Raw genomic sequence first — 24932 nt, 5'->3', positions numbered from 1 at the left:
TTATAAATGCAGCGCGGTAACCATGCTCATGGTAGATGGTAGCTTGAGTAACTGAAAACTTCACATCACTTTAAAAACTGTTGCACCTGGTGTAGAAATTAATATTATTACTAGTATTATTATTTATGTCATTATTATTATTATTATTATTATTATTATTATTATTATTATTATTATTATTACTACTACTACTACTACTACTACTACTACTACTAATAATAATAATAATGTGTACCTTTTAATTATGTCAGGTTTGTCAGTTGACAATACTACTGCATACATTAACAATGCACTTTTTGGCGTTTTGTTGTTTGTCTGTATTCTTAAGTCAATTAATTTCATGAACTGTGGATGATTTGTCCCATAAAAGTTTAAAATGACTTTACCTAGACAGCTTTTTTTTTTTTTTTTTTTTTTTTTTTTTTTTTTTTTTAGCTTCTAGCTCTTTATTTAGGAAAAATCGTCTTTCAGCTTGTTCACTGCCCTTGCTGTAATTTATTCCCATTAATGCGCGATTAACGGAAATTCATACATCGAGAGGGATTTGCAAAAATATCGATAAACTTCCAGCCAATGACAAAAACAAAGGAAACGCTCGTCTTTCCGGGGGCCAATCCCTGCTTGTCTCCATGGCAAAAAGAAAAGAAAAATCTTCGACTGTGGGTCGGTTTTTTCCGGTCGGACTCGGAATCAGAGCTCAGAGCGCCTCACTGTTATCGCCACAGACACATCAATCGGGTCCTGGTTCTCGGTTCTCTGTTGCTCATATACTCACGCTAGTAGAAAAACAAAAACAAAAAGAGCCCAAAGTACCCTTCTTTTGAAATGGACACCGCCAACCAGGTGAGTAAATTAAAGACACAGGAATGTGTTTGACTGCTGCTCAGCTGATCACTGTGTGTTTAATTGATGATGGAAATTGGAATCTTTTTTTTATTCTCCCGCCTTGTCTTCGCGCAGCTCGTTTCTGCGGGGACGTTTCAAGTACTTAAATTACCTCTGGGATTTATCCGTGTTTTGGAATGGGTGAGTTGGATCCATTTTTTTTTTTGCACTACTTACATTAACCCCATTTTGGCCATTTCAATTAGAAAAAATAGGAAAAAAAACATGATTAGTTACATAATGTAGGGTTTGTGAGCTTTATCGCTGAAGCCCACATTTTTCTACACTCAGTAAACATCTGGTTGTGAAGAAATTCTTGCATCTGTAGGACGGAACTTAAACTTCACCGCATTTGTTAAGTGTTCCTGTGTGAATGGTGCTGTTTTTCATGTCTCCCACACCTTACCCGCAATCTACTCTGCTATGATGCTTTCCACTGTGACTAAAGGGCTTAAGTTTATGTGAGGATTTATAGCTCCGTGAGAACTACACGCCAGGGGAAACCACTATCTTTTCAATTATGCCTACTTGGTGCCAGCCCTGTGCTTTTTGCGCTAGTCCCTGCAAAAAACCAACCAAACAAAAAATGCCCCATTTTACCCAAAGTGAGATGATATAACAGAAATCCACAATACCAATGGGGTGTCCTAGCTCTGACTGAATTAAAGCTTTACCCTTTTCTGTCTAGGCGCCGGTTGTAGCTTCTTTTATTTGTTGTACAGTGCAGTGAAACCCAGAGCCACAAAGAAAGAAAGGAGAAAAAAAGGATTAAGTGAATTTCTTTGATGTGAGTTTGGAGAAATTACTGTAGCCATAAGGGTATTCAGCTTTTGCTCAGATAGGATATGTGCGTGCGGAAGCTTGTCTTTCTCAATTTTGCAAATGCCATCAAAAGTGCAGAGAGTCCTCGAGCAGCAGTCTTCACTCTGGAAAAAAATAAAATACAAGCTGTTTTTCTTTTGCATGCAAATAAAGTAAACTCACTTTCAAGAGACACTTAAGCTGAGATAACACAGATGTCTGTCAGTGAGGTGAGTTTTCAAGTGCATCCCTTTTGGCTGTTTGTAGTGACCTAACTGTGATATTTGGGGGCCAGAGCCAAAGTACCATCTGTATGATGAAGATAGCGCACTGTCATAGTTCCCTGTGTGGGTCTTTGTGCAACTCTTTGTGTGTGTGGGTGTCTGTGTGTGGAAGGAATCACGTGTTGTTTTGTGAGCATGACTGCACACATTTTTGTTGCATCCATACATGCTGACATATTGATCCACTGGCTACCTGGTTCTGTTTGCTTAGATGTATTAACCACGATCTTACGCAAGCCACAATAAATCTTTGCATTTCACACACACACACATACACACACACATACACACACACATACACCCCATGACAACATTATAAAAGTGACCTTTTCTCTCCTGCACCTTTTTTTTTCTCTTTCTCTTTAGCTGAGCTCTCACATGCTCAGCTAATAAGAGAAGGGCAGTTTTTCCAGTGTTTCTGTTGGCCAGTGGGCTCATAAACATGCAAACAATTCAAATTATGACCTGAGTATTCTGATTTATTCTGCAACACCTACAGTTCAACACCAGGTCTTATTCCCATAGTAAGTTTTTCATCGTACTGCAGGGAGTCCTTATAAATGTGTAAAGATCTTGCCACCCTTTTCCAACTACTCAGAGAAAGTCTTAATATAAAAAAGCCACCACATCATGGTAACCCATAAATATATATACGTATTGTTTAATTAAGTGTATTTATTCTCATACTTTTAAAGAAAATAGTGAATGTATTTGCAAAATATGTAAACTAGTATATGCAACTAGTAGCGATTTATCCGAGGTCCCAGTTGGATGTAAGAAGTGAGAAGCCTGCAGGGACTGTTTCCCACTGTCGCCCACCAAGTGACTTCCAGCTGAGACATGATGCTGCTCAGCATCACTGGATTATACAGGTATAAACAATGGGATGAGTATTATCACATGGAAATAAATAAATAGTGCATTGTGGATGCCTTTCAACCTCTCAGTGTGCTGATATCACACTATATTATTTTAGCAGACCAGCACATTTCTGTTATGGTGTTGCTACTTGGTCATGCTTGGCATTTGTAACAGCAACCGCTAAGGCAGCTGTGCAGTGGAAATGAAGCCATTTATATGTTTGCGCAGGCAAATGCACATCCTTAACGTGTTTGTTTAATATTTCCATGTCTTTGCAAATCACTGTAATGCTCACCAGGCATAGAATTTGAGCAGTTAACCAAGATTTTTTTGTGTGTGTACAACTGTAACCAAAGTACTTAAAGTCTTACTTTCAACAACTGCAATGTTAAGGTCATGTAAAGTCAGTGACGATGGCCACAGTACTGTGGGTGTGTTCGGGGTTGAGTGACTGAAAGCATTTGCTAAGGTTAGGGACGTAGTAACACTGAGGCTCGCTTTAAGTGCAGGTCTGAGATGGGAAGTAAATTCTGGTTTTCCACATATGATAATGCACCCCGTTAGATGCAGCATTGTCCAGTATGCATGGAATTTCTGGATGCTGAGCTGTTTTTCCCTCAGGTTGAAGCATGGAAGCATCTGCAAAACCACAAGAATATTGGCAACCGCAGTACTTTTCTGTGTTTGATAATCATGCGTCATCATCTAAAAGCTTCTTTTAAATTTCTTCCCACACTATTTATGATACCAGCAGAAACATGTGCGTCACTTTGATTTGTTTACACACCCCAAGGCACTGAAGCCATTCTGTTGGGCAGAAATTTACATTTATTTAGTGAATGATAAACCTTTGACAAATAGAGGGTTGTATAAAGGATAAGTTAACCTTAGTTGCAGGACACTCGTAGGTTTACCATATTATTAGTCTGTGCTGGATCTGCACGAGATTAAGCATTTATAATCAGTCATGTCTTCAGGGGATTCCGGAGGATGGTTTTACCACTCTGTGTGCGTCTGTGCATGCAGGCTCTTGGCCCGTTTGGCACACTGTCAGGGGCTGGCATATTCTGCTCCAAACAGCTGTAAGGTCCCCTCCTCTCCACCGTGGACCAACTCATGCAGAAGCTGTCCTTTGAGATGTGCCCAAACTCTTCACTGTGTGCGTCTTCATGCTTATGTGTATGCATTTGGTGGAGAGACGAGAGGATGCCAAGAGAGAGCGAAATTGTACAGTTGCTTGAGCACATGATGTAAATGGTAAATGTGCGTTTTGCAATGCACTGAAGCGTCGATGGGTTGTTGTGCCACTGAACACAGAGCAGTTTTACCAGTATTCTGTTAACTCATTGGTTTCCTTTACTGTAGAAAAAACAAAACTCATGCTGATGAGTAGCCTGCAGCATGATTCTAATTTATTAGGAAGGATTGTCCTCTCATCCAAAAACATTGACAGATTGACAGACCCACTGTTCTATGATGCCATCATTAGTACCTTACAGTAAGGCAGTTTAATTTGCCTTGAGTGGTCAGTGCACGTGTGTGTGTGTGTGTGTGTGTGTGTGCGCGCGCGCAGGAAGAGAACAATTCAATTCAATTCACTTTTATTTATATAGCGCCAAATCACAACAACAGTCGCCTCAAGGCGCTTTGGATTTTTTTTTTTATGTTACAGTTGGCTCAACACTTCACCACTGTCAAGTACTTTATTCACAATAAGGTCATTTTCTTCTTTAAAAAAATCATTTTTAATATACAACACAATTTTTGACAAGACAATTTCATTTACAGCTAAATTTGAGCTTTTGAATTCCAGCTTCTCTCATGACCAAAACAATCACGATGTCAAAGAGAGGAAGTGAAAAGTATACAACAGAGTACCTTCTAAATAAAACAGTAAAAGCTAAAACATATACTGAAAAAACTGGATGACACAAAAAGAGGAACTTAAAAAAAGGAAACAGGCTTGTGGAATCAGTGTTTGTTAAAAAATAAAATACAGCACATAAAATTCTCAAAAAAAGTGGGCATGATTTTCAAGCTTAATTAACTAAAAGTCATTATCCTACTTATGTAATTTAATAGTAATAAGCACTGATAATTAAGGAACATATACATCACATTGGGTCAAAACTGTTGATTCCTTTGTCAGAGCTGGAGATGAATTTAATTACTTGCATATTTTTGAGTATCTTTATGTAAAATAATAATAATAATACAGCATAGAGGAAGACTGACAAATAACAGGTTGCTTAAGGTAAACATACTGTAAGTCATAATTAGGACATATTTTTACAGCAAGTATATAGAAGTTTAGAGCAGTAACAGAAATTAGAGATGGCACGATACCACTTTTTTATGTCCGATACCGATATCATAAATGTGGATATCTGCAGATACCAATATATATATATATATATCTGATATAGTGTGTTTTTTAATCAATAAAACTGTTTTTTTTAATATCTTGCTGGATTTTGTATAAGTTTATACTCAAGTTTAAATAAACAACAACACTAAAGCTATTCTGTTATACCTGTATGTAAAAAATACACTGCGCCCAAAATATTTCATAGTTCAGCAATACTGATCAATCTAATAAACTTAAACCTACTCCATCCTCCCCATTCTGGTACTTTAAAGAGTACTTAGCAGAAATGTTAAGCAACCTAACTAATAGGGTTGCAAACTCCCAGAAAAAAAAAATAGGGAACCCCCCCCCCCCCCCCCCCCCCCCCCACCTATTGATGCTTAATCGACGTAATCAACTTTAATTTGATGCAGGGTGAAAAAAAATGCACAGAAATAAATTATTTTTCAAGAATAATTAAATAGATTCAACATCTTTCTTCAACAGAACTGCAGACTGCACAGATGGTATCTTCCCAAAGGAAAAAGTAGTATAGCTTATAGGGTATATTAGACTTAACAGTTACTATATACAGTAATGGACTTCTATATATTTTACATCAGATTAAAACTTTGGATGTAAGATTCAGATAATTATTTATTAAAAGCTAGATATTTTAAATGAGAACAAGAAAGAAAAGTATGTCTTTGTGTCCCCTTTTCCCTGTTCATGCCCTATCGGCCCCCCTGGCTAAACTTTGCTAGATCCGCCCCTGCACAGTTACCAGCCGTCAGCTGCGTAGAAAAGGATCCTGGTGTTGAAAGTAATAATAAATAAATTCTAACAACAGCTTATCAAGGTTAAACGTGCTGCTGTTGTTCAGCCGCTGGATTCCTCTTTCTGGTGCAAAGTGGGCCAAAAACAAAGAAGAGAGACGGACTCGCGACAGAAAAGCCGAACAGCTGATCATTAAGCAGTTTCATGATTGAAGTAGCAGAGGGAGGGGGAGAGAAGAGGCAGTCGCTCCATATATCGGTTGTTAAGCTTAACGTGGGAATGCTTTACAAACATTCAGAGATGAACTTACACACTTGCTTTACTTCTCTCTGGGATCACTTTCTCGGAGATGAAATGCTGGTCCGCTCTATCACGTGATGCACACTGCTCCGAAGTGCTACGGTTATGAGCCGAGTTACGCCGTGCCGCAAGTTTTGTGAGGTGCTTTTTTGATATTTAATGGATCGGATTACATTTTTTATTTCTCTCCGATATCCGATCCAGTAATTTACGTCAGTATTGGACCGATACCGATACGTAATATCGGATCGGTCCATCTCTAACAGAAATACATCCATTACATTGCACTTCACTGAAGTGTTTGGGTAAATACAACACATTGCATCCACCTGGTCCACTGTAGCCCTGTAGCATTAGTGTTGGGATCACCAGGCATTGCAATCATATTTTGGGGGTCAACAGTACCACCCTGATTTATCCTTTGGACCAACCCAGTATCACAGTAAAGTGTGTAATAGACAGGTCCACTTTGTCCATTTAACACTTCATTCACTCCATATTAGCCACCCAGCTTAATCATTTTTGCCGATTAAGGACCCTGGAATATACTACTTACCTTTCTTGCTCACTACCGAGTTCTCACCTTTAAATATATTATCTCCCCCTGCTGGGAAAGCAACTTCAGCATGTATGTCCATTTCACACTTTGCCTCATTAAAACGTGAAATGGACACTGTTAAGTCAAATTGTTGAATGTTGTCATTGTGTTTCTTAAATTTGTAAAGTCTTAGTTCAAGCAGTAGGATCAAAGCCATTCCTTTGATCCTGACCACCTCTCCAGCCATATTGGTTTTGGGGGAGGCTGACGTGGGTTTTATTGTAGATACACTCTATCTGAAAGATCTGTTTCTTGTGTTGTAAGTGTCCTGCTTTTATGATCCTTGTACTGAGCAGGAGGTCACACAAACGCACCCCCATGACACACACACACACACACACACAGTGCCTTGCCTTTTGTAACCACTGGGGGTTTTTACAGTGGGAGGTGCTTGTGTTCTGTTGTATTGTGTAAACTGTAACTCTCATGGGAATAAATTGCTGCAAGGAGAGCTGCTCTTTGAAATATTTGGGCTAGAGACAGGTGATGAGCATTATGCTCCACCGCCTGGTTCTGACCAAAGCTTCCCTCGTTAGCGAGTAAAAGACCAGTTGAAGATTTTCTGTCTTGGTTTCGTTCTTCATGATGAATACGTCTCTAAACTAGCGGGGCCTGTGGAAACACAGACCCAACAGACACACATGCAGAAATGGTGGCACGGCATGTCTGTTACATGTTTTGCAATGAAATTGTGTTGTTTGGAAACACCCTGTACAACAGAAACCATGACAACATGTAAATAAAGTAGTAGTACTAAAAGGAGGGAGGTATTCTACAGCAGATGGATTATAGATAAACGGTACAATATTTATCTGAAACCAGCCAACATAAATTTAATTGTTGAACTGTCAAAAAGTTGAATTTGACTATAAGAGACAATGCTGATTTGAGTGCAGTGTAGCAAAGGATAACATGCCACAGTCTGGGGGTTTGATTGTTCATACTAACATTTAATACCAAAAACCAAGCAAAAGCAAGTTTTGGTGTTTGTTTAATTGTTAATGCCAGTGCTTGGTTTGTTTCAGCACTGCAGCTGAAAAGCCAAAACCAGCAAGGTGGAAATAGAGGTCATTACGTATAATTACGTTAAATGGAAATTTGCTAATTTACAGGCCAAATTTACCAGAGATATAATTGGTTCCCAATTATCTGAGTCTGAGCTGTCATGTATATACAGTGTGCTGGCCATTGTAAGAATTCTCATCTTCAGATGATGCCAACTGAACACTTGAGATTAGCTAGGATTTATGTTGTAATGCAAATCCCCATATGAGTAAAAAGCATGTGACTAAACAGAGTTGGGACAAAATTAGATGCATTGCACATTTCAGTATCTCTCTTTTTCTCTAATCGTTCATTCTTCGTTGACCTGTCACATCAGTAATATGTCACAAGGAAGGCCTTGACAGACAGTTGTACAATCCTTAGGACAAACATTTTTGCAGGGTCATAAGTTCTCTCACACACTGTGTCTGTAATTTCAGAGAGCATTACAACAACTCAAAGAATGTCCTGGAGACTCAACATTTTCACATTACAATCAAATCATTTACATTGTAAGGACTTGAGAGTATGTCTCCACAATGTTACTGCTAAAAAGCAGTAACATTGTAAAAGCACCCCCCCCCCTTCCACACACACACACACACACACACACACAAACACACACATATATACCTCAAAGGAAAATACATGAATGTGAGATGGGGTGAGATTGGTGACAGCTGCTGACAGTTATCACTAGAGATTTGCCAGGTCAAAGATCTGTTTTTCAGCACTAAAAAACTCAGTTGCTTTTGACAAGGGGACACAAGACCAAGAGAAAAAAATGTGTCCACTTGGATTAAGATGTATAATATAGTAGTAAGAAATGTATGCATGGAAAACTCAGTGGTTCCACACAGATAATTTTATAAGCTGATGACCAACATTAGCCCATAACAGCCACAGTGCGGTTAAATGTGAAAGTTTGTAGGCCACATTTTGCCTGAGGACTTAAAGGTAAGACGGGCCTGACATTTTCATTGGAGTAGATATGCTGTTTGGTAACAGTAAATCTATGAGTGACTGATAACAAGCTGGACTGCTCTTTTGTTGGGTCTGTGTACTCTCTGGAGAAGTGAAATGAGTGAAAATTTCTTAACTTGTGTTGTTTTTTATGTGTGTTGATATGTTGACATAAGATTGGCACCATTAGCATTAAGTAGTTATGCAAAAATAGGTTTCTCTTTTTTTATGTTGGTCAGTGAAGCTATACCTGAGCACCTCATTTCAATTAGGAGAGATCATTTGAAAGAACTGAACATGATTTAATAATGTACAGGCCCCCAGTGGTGATGGGGATTAAAGCAGGACCCCATCAGGGTATCTATAGAAAATGTTTTGTTTTGCTTTTACTTTGGGAAATAAAACTATAAATCTCATCTTTAGTGAAACATCTTCTGTCAAATTCAATATTAAACAGATTTCATAGGGAAAAGGTTTAACCTGAATATTTCATGTGCCGATACATCTACATAGAACAAAACAAGAATAAGAAAAAAAACTGTTTTGACGGTACAACGTATGATTATATCTCAAAGACATTGTAATTATGAAGTGATCTTAATTAAAACTCATTGGGTTGTAAGATTTGGGGAGCTTTTAGATGTGATGTGGCCTTTTTTAACCCATCAGGTCGGAGCTGGACCGCTGTACTCTTTAACCCTGTGAAGGTGGTCTGCCATCTTTGACTCAGACAGGAAAAGGTTAACCTGTCGTCTCCTGTAGCCAGACATGCCTGTTCAAATATGACGTCACACACACACACACACACACACACACACACACACACACACAGTGCATGTAAGATCACAGGTACTGAGACAGTATGGTAACGAATACAAATGTCACAAAGCCACTTTGTATTATATAGACTAACTTCAGCCTCTCTGGGATGCTCTGTTTTTCCTTCCCTTGTAATTAGTGACCTCATGACAATAAACAAAGTAGTTGTGTACAACCAAGTTTTTTTTTCAGCATTGCTTGTCTCTAATGCTGTTGCCAGAAGCCAAAATTAGCATATAATTGAAAAAAGATAGTATGACATTTCACAGTTTTTGATTTGTTGTCTAATTTTTAATGTCCATCCATCCATTCGCTTATCCTTTTCAGGGTCGCGGGGGGCGCTGGAGCCTATCCCAGCTGTCATAGGGCGAGAGGCAGGGTACACCCTGGACAGGTCGCCAGTCTGTCGCAGGGCTAACACACAGGGACAGACAACCATTCGCACTCACATTCATTCGCACATTCACACCTAGTGGCAATTTGGATTATCCAATTAACCTATCCCCACAAGCTGCATGTCTTTGGATGGTGGGAGGAAGCCGGAGTACCCGGAGGGAACCCACGCAAACACGGGGAGAACATGCAAACTCCACACAGAAAGACCCCGGCCTGATGTTGGAATTGAACTCAGGACCTTCTTGCTGTGCGGCAACAGTGCTAACCACCGTGCCACCGTGCTGCCCCTAATTTTTAATGTGACATATTAATTTAAGATGTCCGAGCCACTGCTTTAATTAACATTTTACGTAGTACCAGTGTTCTTTTAAACAGTGCAGTATGCCAAACCATAAACTACTGAACTATGTCTAATGCTTCCTCTGTTCTCCTGATACCTGACCCACCATCGTTTATAGCACTGATCTTCACCTGTAACCTACATTTGTAGGTTGTTGTAATGTCCAGCTGAATCTTATGGCCACCTTCATAATCTATCCTTTGACCATGTTCGACCTGAAGACCACTGCCACAGGCACTTAGACAGCACTGAGGTGCTCTTTGTTTCATAAATTTAGGCTGAAATTGAGCTTGCGTTTCATCAATATCTTTAAAAAAAATCTTATATGGGTCTAACTCTGCATGTTACTCTGTTTGTTGTTGGGAGGGAGGACATCTTGTATAGTGTTGTCCTAACCCCTCAGAAGGGAATAACGTTAACAAAGAAGCTGCCATTACAGTTGTTAGAAGCTAACTACATGTGTTAAGGCTGGACAATATGACTTCAAATCCAAATCATAATTAATTAAACTACATTTTTTATACGCCCACATACACATATAAATATATATTCTTCTTGCCCTAATAGATCACAAGGTTTGCACTGATTGATGATCTGACCCTTATTTCCCCCAACAGGCTTTTCTCTGTGACACGAAGTCTGGCCATTGAAAACATCTCTGCCTTGTAGTGTAATTGGATACTTTGAAGAAGTCAGTTTCATAAGGTGGTAATCCCTGGTCCTACTCATTTTAATCATATAGGGCTATATTTAAAGACAGAATCAAACTGTGGGTTTATGATACATTTTCATTGGGCAACCCCGTCTTCAAAGGGACAGTGTCGCCCTAGGATACAGCACCAGGTTCCAGTTGATCACCTGACTGAGTAGCCATGGAGAGACACGAAGAACACCACGAAGAGACATTGTTAAAAAAAAAAAAAAATGAAATTTTCTTGTGGTCAGTCAAGCTTACAGAGCCGGAGAGGAGAGAGATAAAAAGAAAGATGAATCTGGGTGGATCTGTGGTTGGCACAAAGCACTGCCTGTGCAGGAGGGGGATTGGCCACTGCTAAATGAGCTACTGATTTTGTTCTGTTCTGCTGCTATTGAAGATCAGTGATTCACTGAGGGCTTGCAGTCTTTGCTTCTTAGTGTGACCTGATCCTTAGTAAGTGAAGAAGGTGGGTCTTTTTTGTAATGCAGTGGTGAAAATCACAATAAATGAATTATAATCACGTGTGTTTCTGTTGGTAGAAAAAAAGCATGTATGTATGTAATGTGATAGAAAACCTTCAGCTCTGCTCTGCAGCATCTATAGTGCTCAAGTCACACATCAGTGCCATCAACCGAAAAGTCTTATTAGAGAGAGAGCGAGTCTTTGTTGCCAATTAAAAACAAATAAATCAGAAAAATTCGATTTATATTACCTTTTTGTACTGGAATGTCATTTTGAGTGATAGCCATCATCAAGTGTTGCGTAAAAGTTCACATATGTGTCTGTCTGCTTCCTCAAATGTGCTTCTATTTTTGTTACATGTTTGTTTTGTACTTAACTAGCTGCCATAAAATTGCTCATGTTTGCACACTGGCAAGCTGCAGTACTGAGAGCAAGTGAAAGTGTGTGTGTTTGTGTTGGTGTGTGCGTAGACGCTAACCAATGCTTCTGCCTGACTGGAGAGAGTGAGATATTTTTACTCTGTGTTAACATACATACACATTGCATGCTCACATCTAGACCCATCTAGGCAAACACTCTGACACACATGCGCATGGAGCGATTATGCTAATTTGGAGTCGCATGTGGAGCCATGCACATGCAGACATGGAGTTCTAAATAACTGGAAATACTGTATAAATACACAAGCAAATAGAAAACAGATGAGAAAGTCAGACCTGTGGATAGATTTGGAGACTTCCTGATTGTCTGGGACATTCTGGAACAGGTTACACGATGTAATTGGTGTTTCAGCTCTCAGATCCAAAACATTTTTGCTGCCATCTCTTCAAATGGTCTTTGATCCAGTACATTTTTCCAACTATATTTAAAGAAAAAACCATTAGCTACAATAGCTGAACTAGCTTTTGTACTAGCTAGCTGAACGATAGCTGAACTAGCTAACGCCACTGGGAATAACTTTGAAGGAAACTTGTCACATAAGCAAAAGATGGCTATTCATTTGCTGTTTTGTTTACATGGATGAGGCTAACTTTGGTTTGACTCAAAGATAAGCAAATGATATTATTAGTGAGAAGTATAACTTTTATTTGAAAGTGTTATATTTGTCCCAGATACATTTCTATGATTGAAATATAAAATATAATACTGTAAAAAGATCTTGAGCCACCCCTATTGTTCTTTACATTTTTTCTGGGAAAATGAGAAATAAGTAGTAATTTAATGAAATATGAATAGACCTACACAGAAATTGTACATAAGCAAACGTTCTAAGCAGTGGGAAAGTTGATATTTGGTTTGACCACCTTTGCTCTTCAACACAGCCTGAACTCTCTTAGGCAAACTTTCTTCTTATTTCTTAAAGTAGTCTTCAGGAATAGTTCTGCAGGCTTCTCGAAGGACATTCAAAGCTCTTCTTTGGATGTTGACTGCCTTTTGTTTGGTGCTCTGTCAACATGATCTAACACTTCAATAATGTTGAGGTCTGGGCTCTGGGGACGCTTATCCATGATGGAAACTGTTCCATTTCATTTCAAATCACATGCTTTCCATAAGGTGTATCATGTTGGATTAAAATTGGACTTCCGTGTTCATAATTCCATCAATTTTGATAAGATTTCCAACACCACTGGCTGAAATGCAGCCTCCACTGTGTTTCACAGATGGCTGTAGACACTCACTGTTGTATCTTTCCCCTGGCATTCTCTGCACATAGTTACAATGATCTGAACCAAAAAAAAATCCCTGTTTCCTTTTCTTTTCGACAGCCACCCTACAACTAAGACTATTTCTGTAAATGGAGGGCCAGATGCATTTTTCAGGTTCTGTCAGGTCTTTGGTGGACTATTTATTTTTTCTTAAGGACATGGCTTCCAGCACTGGACTAAAAATAAGTGGAAAAAGCCCCCAAAGAAAGATTTTGAAAGTTCTTATGATATCTTAGAGGAGCAGCGCTCCCCAACCTCCCAACCCACTGGTTCGTGAATCATTTGGTACCGGGCCACGAGAGTTGAGGCTTATGTGTGAAATTTATGGTTTTCAGGGTTTTTATAATTTTTATCGTTAACTCAGTTTCCCTGGGCCTTTTCCCGTGTGTTATGAATAAATCTTCTTTTTTTGGTACTGGTTTTATTTTGTTGTATTTATCTGCGACATCTTAAAGGCCTGAAAATATTGTCAGACATAAACCGGTCCTTGGCGCAAGAAAGGTTGGGGACCGCTGTCTTAGAGAATTACTGTTCAAGACTACTTTAAAAATAAAGTCTGGCTGCTTGAAAGCAAAATTTCAAGAAATGAGTGGTGGCTTAAGACGTTTTTACTGTACTATCTTAGGACGTACTAAACTGTCCCGACTTTGAACCCAAACTCCACTGTATTTTATTTCATCATTTCGTTTTTCCTTCTCCTGAGGCAACCACTTTACACTGCACCAACTCCTATTAACTTGAATGGAGCAGGTGGATTGTGTATGACTGTATGTGTTGCATCTGTGCCGAGGTTTGTGAAAATGTCAAGTGCAGCTCATCAGCGAACTCATATTTCAGCTCATTTTTCTGATCCTCACCTCCCCCACTCAGTGTCACCTCAGTGTCACTTCCTCTGCCGCTCTTATCAGGTCCTTGTGTTGAAGCAGCTCCTCCATTTTCTCACGTGATTCTCCTCATTTTTTTCATTTGCATCCACAGATACCATTCTTTAAAATATTATTCACCCCTGATTTCGTTGCATGTTTGGTTCATATTTTTGCTGCTCCCTAGTTATTTTCCTGTTTTTCACAACAGACAGTGTGTCTACTGGACAGTGGGTCGAATTGCTGGTGGTCAAGCCTGAAGCCAGTGTATCAGTTTCATAATCCTCAGCCAGCCTACGCTCCTTCACAGTGCTTGCTCACATCTCCATTTAAGCCCCCAACACCGCTCGAGCTACACTCTCAGACAAAACCATTGCACTCTTATCCACTACCGCTCGTTTAAAACTGTAGATAATATCACAGTTGCTTTTTCTTAATTCTTATTTGAAGTGCAAATATGTCTTAACACTGGTTTGAATGCAAATTAAAATATTCACATTAGTGCTTTTCAGTACCAGTGTTGGGTAGAGGAGATGGCGGCAAACACGGAGATGTTTAAAGGCTTTGTTTGCATTGCAGGCGGGTTTCATTCCTGCGCCCTGGCTTTTCTCTCTTCTTCTCTTTGTATCTGTCTCTCCCTTTTTGCTTTCCCTCTCTCCCCTCCTCTCTCATTCCCCTTCTCTCTATCTCTTGTTCCCTGAGGAGCCCAGCTGGGAGAGGCAGATAAACACATGGGAGCGCGGAGCTTAGCATCCACCCTACTTCCACAATGCCACGCTCTCCTGTTCAAAGGCCCCAGCCAGAAATGAGAGGGGCTAAACCCGAGCTGAAAATCACAGGCAGGGGAGGCAGCTGTAGGAGTACGTATATACACAAGCAGAGAGACAGGCAGAGAGTGATGTTTATCTGGGGCTGTCTTTGATAATTACGATGGAGCATTTACTCTGTCTCTCCCCTGGTCACTTGTTTTTTCTACTGTTTGTTTACCCAGATATGCACATACGCTACTCAGCAAGTACAATATCTGTCAACACTTTGAGCTGCATATGATTAAGCAGCACATGTACATTAGTTAAACGTGTGTTTGTTTGGTTCGGGGGGGGGGGCATGTTTGTTTATAGGCCGGCAAATTTCAGAACAGAACAAAGCTAAAGACAGTGACGCACTGACAAACACTTCAGTGGAGGGATTTCCAAGAGAGGTTGCAGCTGTGCACCATGACAGCTAGGTAAGCAGCAGTCAGCCATCACCTGAGGCCTGAAGCTGCAAGTGGAAATTGGAGTCCCCTGTTTATCATCTGGCTGTAATTTCGGCTCACCTGAACCTGCCAAACCAAGCTGGGTCCTTTGTGACCCTGATTAGCTTGGCAAAGCAGCATCTAGTATTGTGCAATTATGCCCCTGTGAGCTCACTGTTGCCACTTAGCCTTAAAGATCAGATTATACAGCTGGGGAAACTTGGAGAATAACTTCACTTTTCTGCAATTTCATTGAATCTATTGATGGTCTTCATCAGGAGTGTCAGCATACTAGAAATGTAGTAAATACCATTAAAATAACGGAATTCTCGACATCAAATTTGCTACCAGAAAAAGATGATCCAGTATACTTGTTATACGTAAACATGTTAACGTTTGTTGACAGGTATAAAGGTATAACATTAGATACATTATGTTGGTGTACAGTTATATCAATACATTTATATAAATGATAGTAGAAAGTTTTCTACAGTCAGTGGTTTATTTAATGTTGCCGTGGCAATGGCCGCTTTTTTAAACAAATGATAATGTGTTTTTCAGGATAACACAACAGGGATAACACTTTGGATATTGAACTGAAAACTCAGTCAGACAGTCACTCAGTCATTGAACAGACCTGGATGCTGCTCTTTTGTATTTCCTCGCTTGCTCTGAAAAGCACAATTTGCATATTGCCTTCTGCAAATCAGCTATCACTCTTTTGCCTTAAACAAGCATGTCCGACACATGGATAACAACAAAACAGACAATCCACCAAAGGCTGCAGTGAAGAGAAGACTTTTATACACATCAGAGGGTTGGACACAGGAGCATAACTAGACACAGATGTAAACAATAAGGACAATCAGCCAGGGGCAGAAGTAAAGGTAAATACAAGACACTAAAGATACCTGATTACAAAAATGAGAACTAGCTCGACAGAGGGAAACACTTTTTTTTAGAATTATGAACAGTAATGAGAAGGAAAAGGGACAAGAATTAAATTCAAGTACCAAGTATCAATTACAACATATACATAAAGAATAAAACACAGGTTGTGAATAACAATAGAAACAGAAAAACACTAGAAATGACAAACCACTTGGCAGCAGTTGTGGAGGAACTGCAGCCTTGTTAAGATACACTCCCTACAGTACATACGGTGCTACCAACACTGTGACCATTGCATTTCAGAGTTATGATATCAAAAGGTATCATAACGACTGGTTCTGGTTCTAGTTTACGTTGCTGCCACTGACAGCTGTAATGTTCCTGGACCGGAGAGTGTTAGGGACCTTTTGTAAGAAACTGCCCATTAATGAGTTCCCTCCTATACTACGTACATTAAAGGGCTTATTCCTATTTATTTTCAAACAACCAAACTATAATAATAAAATGATACAGTAATCCAGTGTTTGACATAACAACAGCTATAGCACAACAGCTAAATAGACAACAATGCGATCAGTGGTTTGTAGGGCTATCCACGCAATATCACGCTAGCTGTGTGCCACGTGTCGACAGCGGAGCATTGTCGGTGTAGCTCTTCTCTCACACTGTGTGATCTTTAACTTCCCCATATCCATATTTCCTTTTCCTTTTGATTATGCCGCAACAAAGCTTGTGTCTAAATGACTCACAGTGCACTTATGTCACTCAAAGGTTCTTGTGTTGAAGAATACCTAAACTTAAGTAGATGCTGAAATAGACCCCAAAACAGGTTTCCAGGAACTGTAGCAGTCCACAGTTTTGCTGTGCAGAACCACAGGAAGGACTTCCTCCAAGGACTATGAAAAAAGTTCTTCTTAAGAAAAAGAAGGTGAAGTCTCTCTATATCAGTTTATGATCAGTAAATGTGTTTTTTCATGACTTATAAGTAAATATAACTCCACCTGTAACTGCATTCTGGTGTATAAACAGAAAATTAATGTTAAAAAAATGCAAAAAGAAGAAAATGATACTAAAAATCTTGGTTTTTTTTTAAAGCATTATGACACAAAAATTTAGCCTATCAAACGGTCTCAGTGCTACTCAGTTTTTTTTACTTCAGTTTCTACTGGTAGAAACTGATAAATAGCTGCTTATAAACTACAAACCAAATGAAAGAAATGAAGCTTATGGCTACATTATAAATTTGAACAATAACACAGCAGAAGCAGTGAATGAAGGGTGGGGGTGTAAATGAAATGTAAAATAAAATTCATACAACTTTTCTAGTATTTATAAAGTTAGGGGGACTCAGAAATACTGAAAAAATGACATCAATTAAAACATTTTGACACCTTCATTTAATGTCTACAGTTTCATTTGCAAATATTTGCTGAATTTTAGCGGCTCATATGGGAAGCACTCACTGATTTCTCATTGCATGACCCATAAATCTTTTCTTTGCAAGATGAGAAGATATGTGTGCTTAGCCCCTGTTCCCTTCACGAACATGAAAGCATCCATTCAGTGTGGCATAGTCCAGCTCAGTGATCTGATAGTGCCCTCCAGAGGCTGACATTCTTTCAGACAAGCAGAGATGCTGCATAACCTCCACAGCTGCTGGCAAGCTGCATGTCCAGCTGCCTGTAATATGGGAGAGGGGAGGCTAATGCTAACCAGGCGTCAGGTCTGATTATGGTGATTATGGTTGTGAGAACTCTTGAGGCTATGAGAGCTTTATATGGACAACTGGGCTAGGGGAGGAAAGATGTTAAGGGCAGAGGAAGTGTGTGACTATGATTATGTGCTCGCTGCACATTCATGTTTGGTGACTGTAATGAGCAGCTTGTTTTCACTTCATGTGTGTTTTATGCATTTGGACTTATTCACAATGGAAGCGGTGTCGTGTCAGCAACCTTTTTTAATCCCCAGCCATGAAAGCCCCAGGCACATAGAGCAGAACCACTGAGGTACTGTAGTAAGTGGAATTTGACACAATTCAATTAAATTTTTTTTATAAAGCGCCAAATCACAACCACAGTCACAACCTACAATAATACATAAAGAGAAAAACCCAACAATCATATTACCCCCTATGAGCAAGCACTTTGGCGACAGTGGGAAGGAAAAACTCCCTTTTAACAGGAAGAAACCTCCGGCAGAACCAGGCTCAGGGAGGGGCGGGGCCATCTGCTGCGACCGGTTGGGGTGAGAGAAGGAAGACAGGATAGAAGACATGCTGTGGAAGAAAGACAGAGACTAATAACAAGTATGATTCAATGCAGAGAGGTCTATTAACACATAGTGAGTGAAAAAGGTGACTGGAAAGGAGACGCTGGACATAGAAGAGGGGCCTGAAAACTGAAGGCTCTCCCTCCAATTCTACTTTTAAATACTCTAGGAACAACAAGTAGGCCTGCAGTGCAAGAGCAAAGTGCTCTAATGATATGATACCTTATATGGTACTATAATGTCATTAAGATAAGATGGGGCCTGATTATTTAAGACCTTGTATGTGAGGAGCAGGATTTTGAATTCAATTCTGGATTTAATAGGAAACCAATGAAGGGAAGCCAAAACAGGAGAAATATGCTCTCTCTCTTTCTAGTCCCTGTCAGTACTCTTGCTGCAGCATTTTGGATTAGCTGAAGGCTTTTCAGGGAGTTTTTAGGACTTCCTGATAATAATGAATTGCAGTCGTCCAGCCTGGAAGTAATAAATGCATGAACTAGTTTTTCAGCGTCACTCTGAGACAGGATATTTCTAATTTTAGAGATGTTGCGCAAATGGAAGAACGCAGTCTTACATATTTGTTTAATATGTGCGTTGAAGGACATATCCTGGTCAAAAATGACTCCAAGGTTCCTCACAGCGTTACTGGAGGCCAAGGTAATGCCATCCAGTGTAAGAATCTTGTTAGATACCATATTTCTAAGCTTTTCAGCGCCGAGTACAATGACCTCAGTTTTATCTGAGCTAAGGAGCAGAAAGTTAGAATGTCTTTAAGACATTCCTGCAGTTTAACTAATTGGTGTGTGTTATCGGGCTTCATAGATAGATAGAGCTGGGTGTCATCTGCATAGCAGTGAAAATGTATACAATGTCTTCTGATGATACTGCCTAAGGTAAGCATGTATAATGTAAACAGAATTGGTCCTAGCACTGAACCCTGTGGAACTCCATAATTAACCTCAGTGTATGAAGAAGACTCTTCATTTATATGAACAAATTGGAGTCTATTAGATAGATATGATGCAAACCATTGCAGTGCAGTACCTGTAATACCTATAGCATGTTCTAATCGCTCTAATAGGATATTATGGTCGACAGTATTGAACGCTGCACTGAGGTCTAGCAGGACAAGCACAGAGATGAGTCCACTGTCAGAGGCCATAAGAAGATCATTTATAACCTTCACTAAAGCTGTTTCTGTGCTGTGATGAGCTCTGAAACCTGACTGGACCTCTTCAGGAGTATTTAGTGAAAGAAACTTGTAAGAAAGACTAGCCCCTCAAATATTCAAGATGATAAATTGTAGTATTATCCATCCATTTATTCATTTCTTTAGCCTTTTATTGATCTCATTGTACGCAAGGGACTTGAGCTGGTCCCAGCTGGTCCCAGCTGACATAGTGCGAGAGTTTGCCAGTTCTATGGCTTCCTAAAAATATCAGTATGACTTGTGGTTTAACATTTTCGTAGTAAATTTTTTTGTCAAGTACCACATTTGCTTCTTGTTAATTCTGTATCCTTTCGAGAGGGCCATTCCTTATAAAATTGTCCCTTCCTTGTACAAAAGTTGGACATTTCGGAATATTGTTTTCCACCATCATCTAGAGAAAAGTGGAGGAAACTTACATACTTTATTTTTGCTATAATGACTTATAACTCACAAATACTTTTTCTGCACAGAAATATAACTTTAGGTTTAGATTAGGTTTAGCGAAACATCTGGGTTTAGATTTAAAAAGAAAACTTGTTAGTCTGATTTTTTTTCCCTCTCTATGCATGTTTTGTGACTACATATGTATAACTATATATGTATCACTCTGTCACAATTTTCTTGTGTTTCTCAGGGCATAATGCCATTCAACACCTGTTCCTGTCATGCTGTTAACACAAGTGTCCAGCCAACTACAGATTTTTTCTTATGTCACTACCACTAAAAGATCAAAGGGCTGCCAGCACAATTATGCTGCTAATCTGTTTGCTAGACAGGACAAAAGAAAATGTTATATATGACTCATATATACATATCCATAAGACAAAGTCATTTGCACTGATCAACTACTTTTCTGTTTTTGAGGGTCAAATTTCACACACAATAGCATTTCACTATGTGATATGTACTCAAATGCTTCCCAAACCATCTTTGAGTAGATTTTCCTTTGTCCACTTGTTTGTATGCATGCAGTTTTTTTTTTGTTTTATTTTTTTCCCCCAGTGACCAGTGGAATTAAAGTTCATTTAGATTATGCTTCTTCTAATCCTGATGTCCCAGGTAGGTATCTGCAGGCATTATGAGATAGTGGTGAGATTATAAAATATGTCTAAACAGACAGCAGACCATAAAGTGATGATACAGTCTCTGGTACTTAAATGGTGTTCTGCTGCCCCCAAATGGCAAACAAATTAAAAATAAAATCCTAAAAAATCTGCAATGTGGCTTTTCCCCAGCCATGATTTCAATTACTGCTAATCAGTGTTAACCTGTGTAAAGTTTAGCTGGACTTGAGTCACACAATAGCCTGCAAAGTAAAAACAACAGTAGTGTGGAGTGAGGGAATGCAGCAGATGAGTCAAACTGAGTCTCCTTCACATTGGAACTTTCTTCTATGTAAAACTGTAACTTTAAGTTTTTGGTAAATGATTGTTATCGAGCTGAGAAGGAAAAAGTAAACTTTACCCAACCGTCCATCCATTTTCTACTGCTTGGGGGGTTGGGCCGTGGTGGCAGCACCCTAAGTGGAGCCCAGATCTCCCTCTCCTAAGCCACTTCCTCCAGCTCATCCGGGTGAGCCTGCTCATCTGCCCAACCCTGTACTGAGGCCTTTGTTAATGTGTTTGAAGAAAACTGATTGTTCTCTTCTCAGAGTGTCCCCTTTATATTACTTGTAGTATCTTTTTTGGATGAGCATGTGATGCTTTTTTCTTTGTGTCTCTGCAGCTCTTTTCCATCTTCGCATTTGCAACATGTGGCGGTTATACTGGGCAGCTGCAGGTTAGCGTGGACTGCATGGAGAAGGCCAGCAGCAACCTCAGCATTGGCATTGACTTTGGTTATCCTTTCAGGTGATTGGCCTTCATGTGTCTGACAGCCTGCTGACATTTCGGGATCTAAGAGCTTTACATGAAATGTATGAACTGCTGACAGTGAAAGTTAATTGTTCATTGCTTTTGTACTTGACCCTTGCGTGCGTGCGTGCGTGCGTGCGTGCGTGCGTGCGTGCGTGTGTTGGTGTGTGCACCAGGTTGCACCAGGTGTCCTTTGAAGCACCCATGTGTGAAGCCATGAGGAGGGAGCGTGTTTTCCTGACCGGAGACTATTCATCCTCTGCTGAGTTCTTTGTCACCATTGCAGTCTTCGCCTTCCTTTATTCCCTCGTGGCTGCCATTATCTACATCTTCTTTTTAAACAAGTACCGCGAAAACAGCCGAGCACCACTCATTGTGAGTACAGTCGATGAAACACTTTCTCAGTCCTTATTAGGTAGTTTATCAAGAGTACGTTATGCACATAGTCTGACCCTCTATTCGTCCAGGTTGACGTCTTCCATTGACTCACAAACTAACTATTCACTCATTTAAAGTAAGCATTTAAAGTAATGCTATAGTTTTATTGCGCTGAATTCTTATGGACATGATCTCTCTCGTTTCTTCCAGGACTTTGTAGTGACAGTAGTGTTCTCCTTCTTGTGGCTGGTCAGTTCCTCCGCTTGGGCCAAGGCCCTGTCCGATGTCAAAGTGGCCACCGATCCAGATGAGGTGCAGCTCCTCATCTCTGCCTGCAAAGACCAGACCAACAAATGTGGATCTTTGCATGGACCTCGCTGGTCTGGACTCAACACCTCAGTGGTAGGTACAAAAGATGTGGAAATGCATGAAAAGATCAACTAGAAAAGTTCAGTTTTCTGAACATGTTTAAACTGATGTGTGGAAACTGAAATAGCTGAACAGTGTGAACGACTGATGTTATGGTAGTGTATGGGAGATGTAACCAGTGAAAACAGCAAAAATTGTTGTTCAAGCTGAATGAATATGTGGGGGCAGTTATGCCAAGATTATTTGAATGTTTTGATGTTTATTGTAAATTTCTTTCTTTCACTGTCTCTTCAGGTTTTTGGGTTTCTCAACTTTGTTCTATGGGCTGGGAACATCTGGTTTGTCTTCAAGGAGACCGGCTGGCACAAGGGTGCTTCAAAATTTGCAGCCGGGGCGTCTGAGAAGCAGGGCGGCACATTTAGCCAGCAGTCATACAACCAGGGAAGTTTTGACCAGTCAGGGAGCTACAACACCCAGGGCAATATGGGTCAGCCATCTGAGTATAGCCAGGTGGGAGGGCCCACTTCCTACCCCAGTCAAATGTAATTGTCTCTTTTCATTTTGCAATAGCACCTCAGCGTCTTTAAGCAGGGCAATCAGGCGCGATAGAAGAAGACGGAAGTGAAGTTTGTCTGAGCAGAATGCAAAACGGTGGTCATAAAACCAATGTCGGTGTGTCCCAGTACACTCATTGTAGATACAAGTGTTGTTGGGTAAAGTTATTAGATATAGTCTTTTACTCCTTCTCTTACAGAGGTGTTGTTTGCTGAATGCTGTATTTCTTGTAGTCTGAAACACATTAGTAACAGTTTCTCTCTCTCTCTGTGCTCAGTAATTGACATACAATGTTTTGATTGGATGTCTTTTCCAAAGTGGTTTGCATTCTGTCGTGGAAGGAAAAAGTACTCCGTGTTTGTATACTCCAAAGTTTCCAAGTGCATGATGTTTTATGTGTTGTTAATACGCTTTCTGTGAAACAAAGGGGGGTGGGGGAGACATGCATTTTATCTCTGAAAGTTTACACCCTGACTGATTACTAGACGTTCATCAGTTAAGTATTACTACAAGTGTAATTTCTTTTTAATCTAATAAGAAATATATTTTGATAATGGGAATTCACATATCAATTCAGAATAAATTCAGTGATTTGTCTGTGACACAAACGCATTCCAGCTTCATTCTAACACTGGCTATTGACGATGTCAAAAAGTCTTCAAAAACTAAGGCAATAACTTCATTCTGCAAAACATACAGGGAATGTGCAAGAAAACCAAATTGTATATGCAACCATTGCAGCATGTAGTTTCTGTTCCTTTCATTTTCATTTCTTCTGCACAGGCAGCATCACATTGGCATTTTATTTGTAAAGAGGGAGTTGGTCTCCCCTTATTGTTTGCAAGTGGCTGCTCCTGCTACAAATGCCTGGGACTGCTTCCTATGCCATCGTCAGACTGATGAGTAATTCCAGATCCAAGTTCCACCTCTCTAAAGCATGACGAGAGCATCCTCACACACTAATAAAGCCCAGCAAAAAAGCTATAGTGACAACAGAAGACTAGTGAATATTAGATTCATCTGTGTATAACGGCTACTGAGCTATACTTTACTTTAAAAATCACAGTTCCTTTCTGCACCACAGAGGTGTGACTTCATGTATGGTAAAGTCAAAATCAAAGGATAATACGTGGTTGCTGTTTGTTTACATTAATGAGACTTGTGCAACCCTGTTCTTTGAACTTCTAAGCATGTGGCTTGCATCAGTGTAATAAAGTAGACTGAACATCCATGCACTGTATAATAATCTGGCATCCTTGATGACTGTGTACAGGTCAGGAATTCAGGAATTCATCCTAATAAAAATGTATAAATTTGTCCATAAACGACTTCTTCATCTGTTCTGATATCTTGATTTGATCTGTTACCTCTGACCCTTTTCCTTGATTTCCCAAGAACAAAGCAAGGACACACGGCTGTCTTTCTGTTTGATATAAGAAACGCAAACTGAGACACAAATGTATGTGGTGTCTCTGCGTGTAGGTTTTGGAGTGTCACTAGAACAGTTCATCTTTTACCGTACCTTGTTCACTTTCTGAACTACACTATAGAAAATAAAGCAAAGAGCAATAAACACATACATGGATTTCATCATACCACTCTGAAATTCCTAGAAATTGATTTCTGAATGTTTTGGTGTCTTCATAATGTTTACTTAAAAGAAATGTGTATTTAAATAGTTTTATGTACAGTAATAGTACTAACAGTAATGTGTCCTCATGATTTAGTGTGCTTTCCTTTGTAGCACTCAGTGGCCTAAAGTCCAAATCTTAAAATCCAAATGAATACAGAATTATAACATCATAGTCTATGTCTCAGGAATTTGCGCATCAATAATAAAATGAATTGTCTCAAGAGTATTTTGAAATGTAAGCCTGTGCATTTTTAAAGGTCTCTCTCTCTAAAAGGTCACCCACACCCCTCCAAATGATGCAGCAGTTTCCACTAAGACCAGGAATATAATGAAAATTAAAACCACAGTAGTTTGTTTGAACTCTTGCTTTTCTTCATAAGTTATACTCCTAATTC

The 24932-nt window shown here is 39.6% G+C and overlaps 1 protein-coding gene across 2 annotated transcripts; it reads left to right on the top strand.

Moving 5' to 3' along the window:
- The first annotated feature begins 718 nt into the window (after positions 1-718).
- synpra (synaptoporin a) lies at positions 719-24229 on the top strand. Of its 2 annotated transcripts, XM_006784596.2 has the most exons (6): positions 719-843; positions 961-1026; positions 21475-21599; positions 21779-21977; positions 22191-22382; positions 22644-24229. In XM_006784596.2, exons 1-6 carry the CDS (start codon positions 826-828, stop codon positions 22893-22895), a joined length of 852 nt encoding a protein of 283 aa, XP_006784659.1. In that variant the 5' UTR covers positions 719-825; the 3' UTR covers positions 22896-24229. The 2 variants fall into 2 exon arrangements, with proteins under 2 accessions (XP_006784659.1, XP_087697405.1); XM_087841279.1 differs by lacking the exon at positions 719-843 and having other exon boundaries at positions 910-1026.
- The last annotated feature ends 703 nt before the right edge of the window (positions 24230-24932 follow it).

This window comes from Neolamprologus brichardi, chromosome 5 (genome assembly GCF_056152115.1).
Source record: "Neolamprologus brichardi isolate AB-2024 chromosome 5, ASM5615211v1, whole genome shotgun sequence".
Taxonomy (NCBI): domain Eukaryota; kingdom Metazoa; phylum Chordata; class Actinopteri; order Cichliformes; family Cichlidae; genus Neolamprologus; species Neolamprologus brichardi.
The sequence above is the reverse complement of the archived record's forward strand: the minus strand, read 5'-3'. Positions and strand labels throughout refer to the sequence as shown.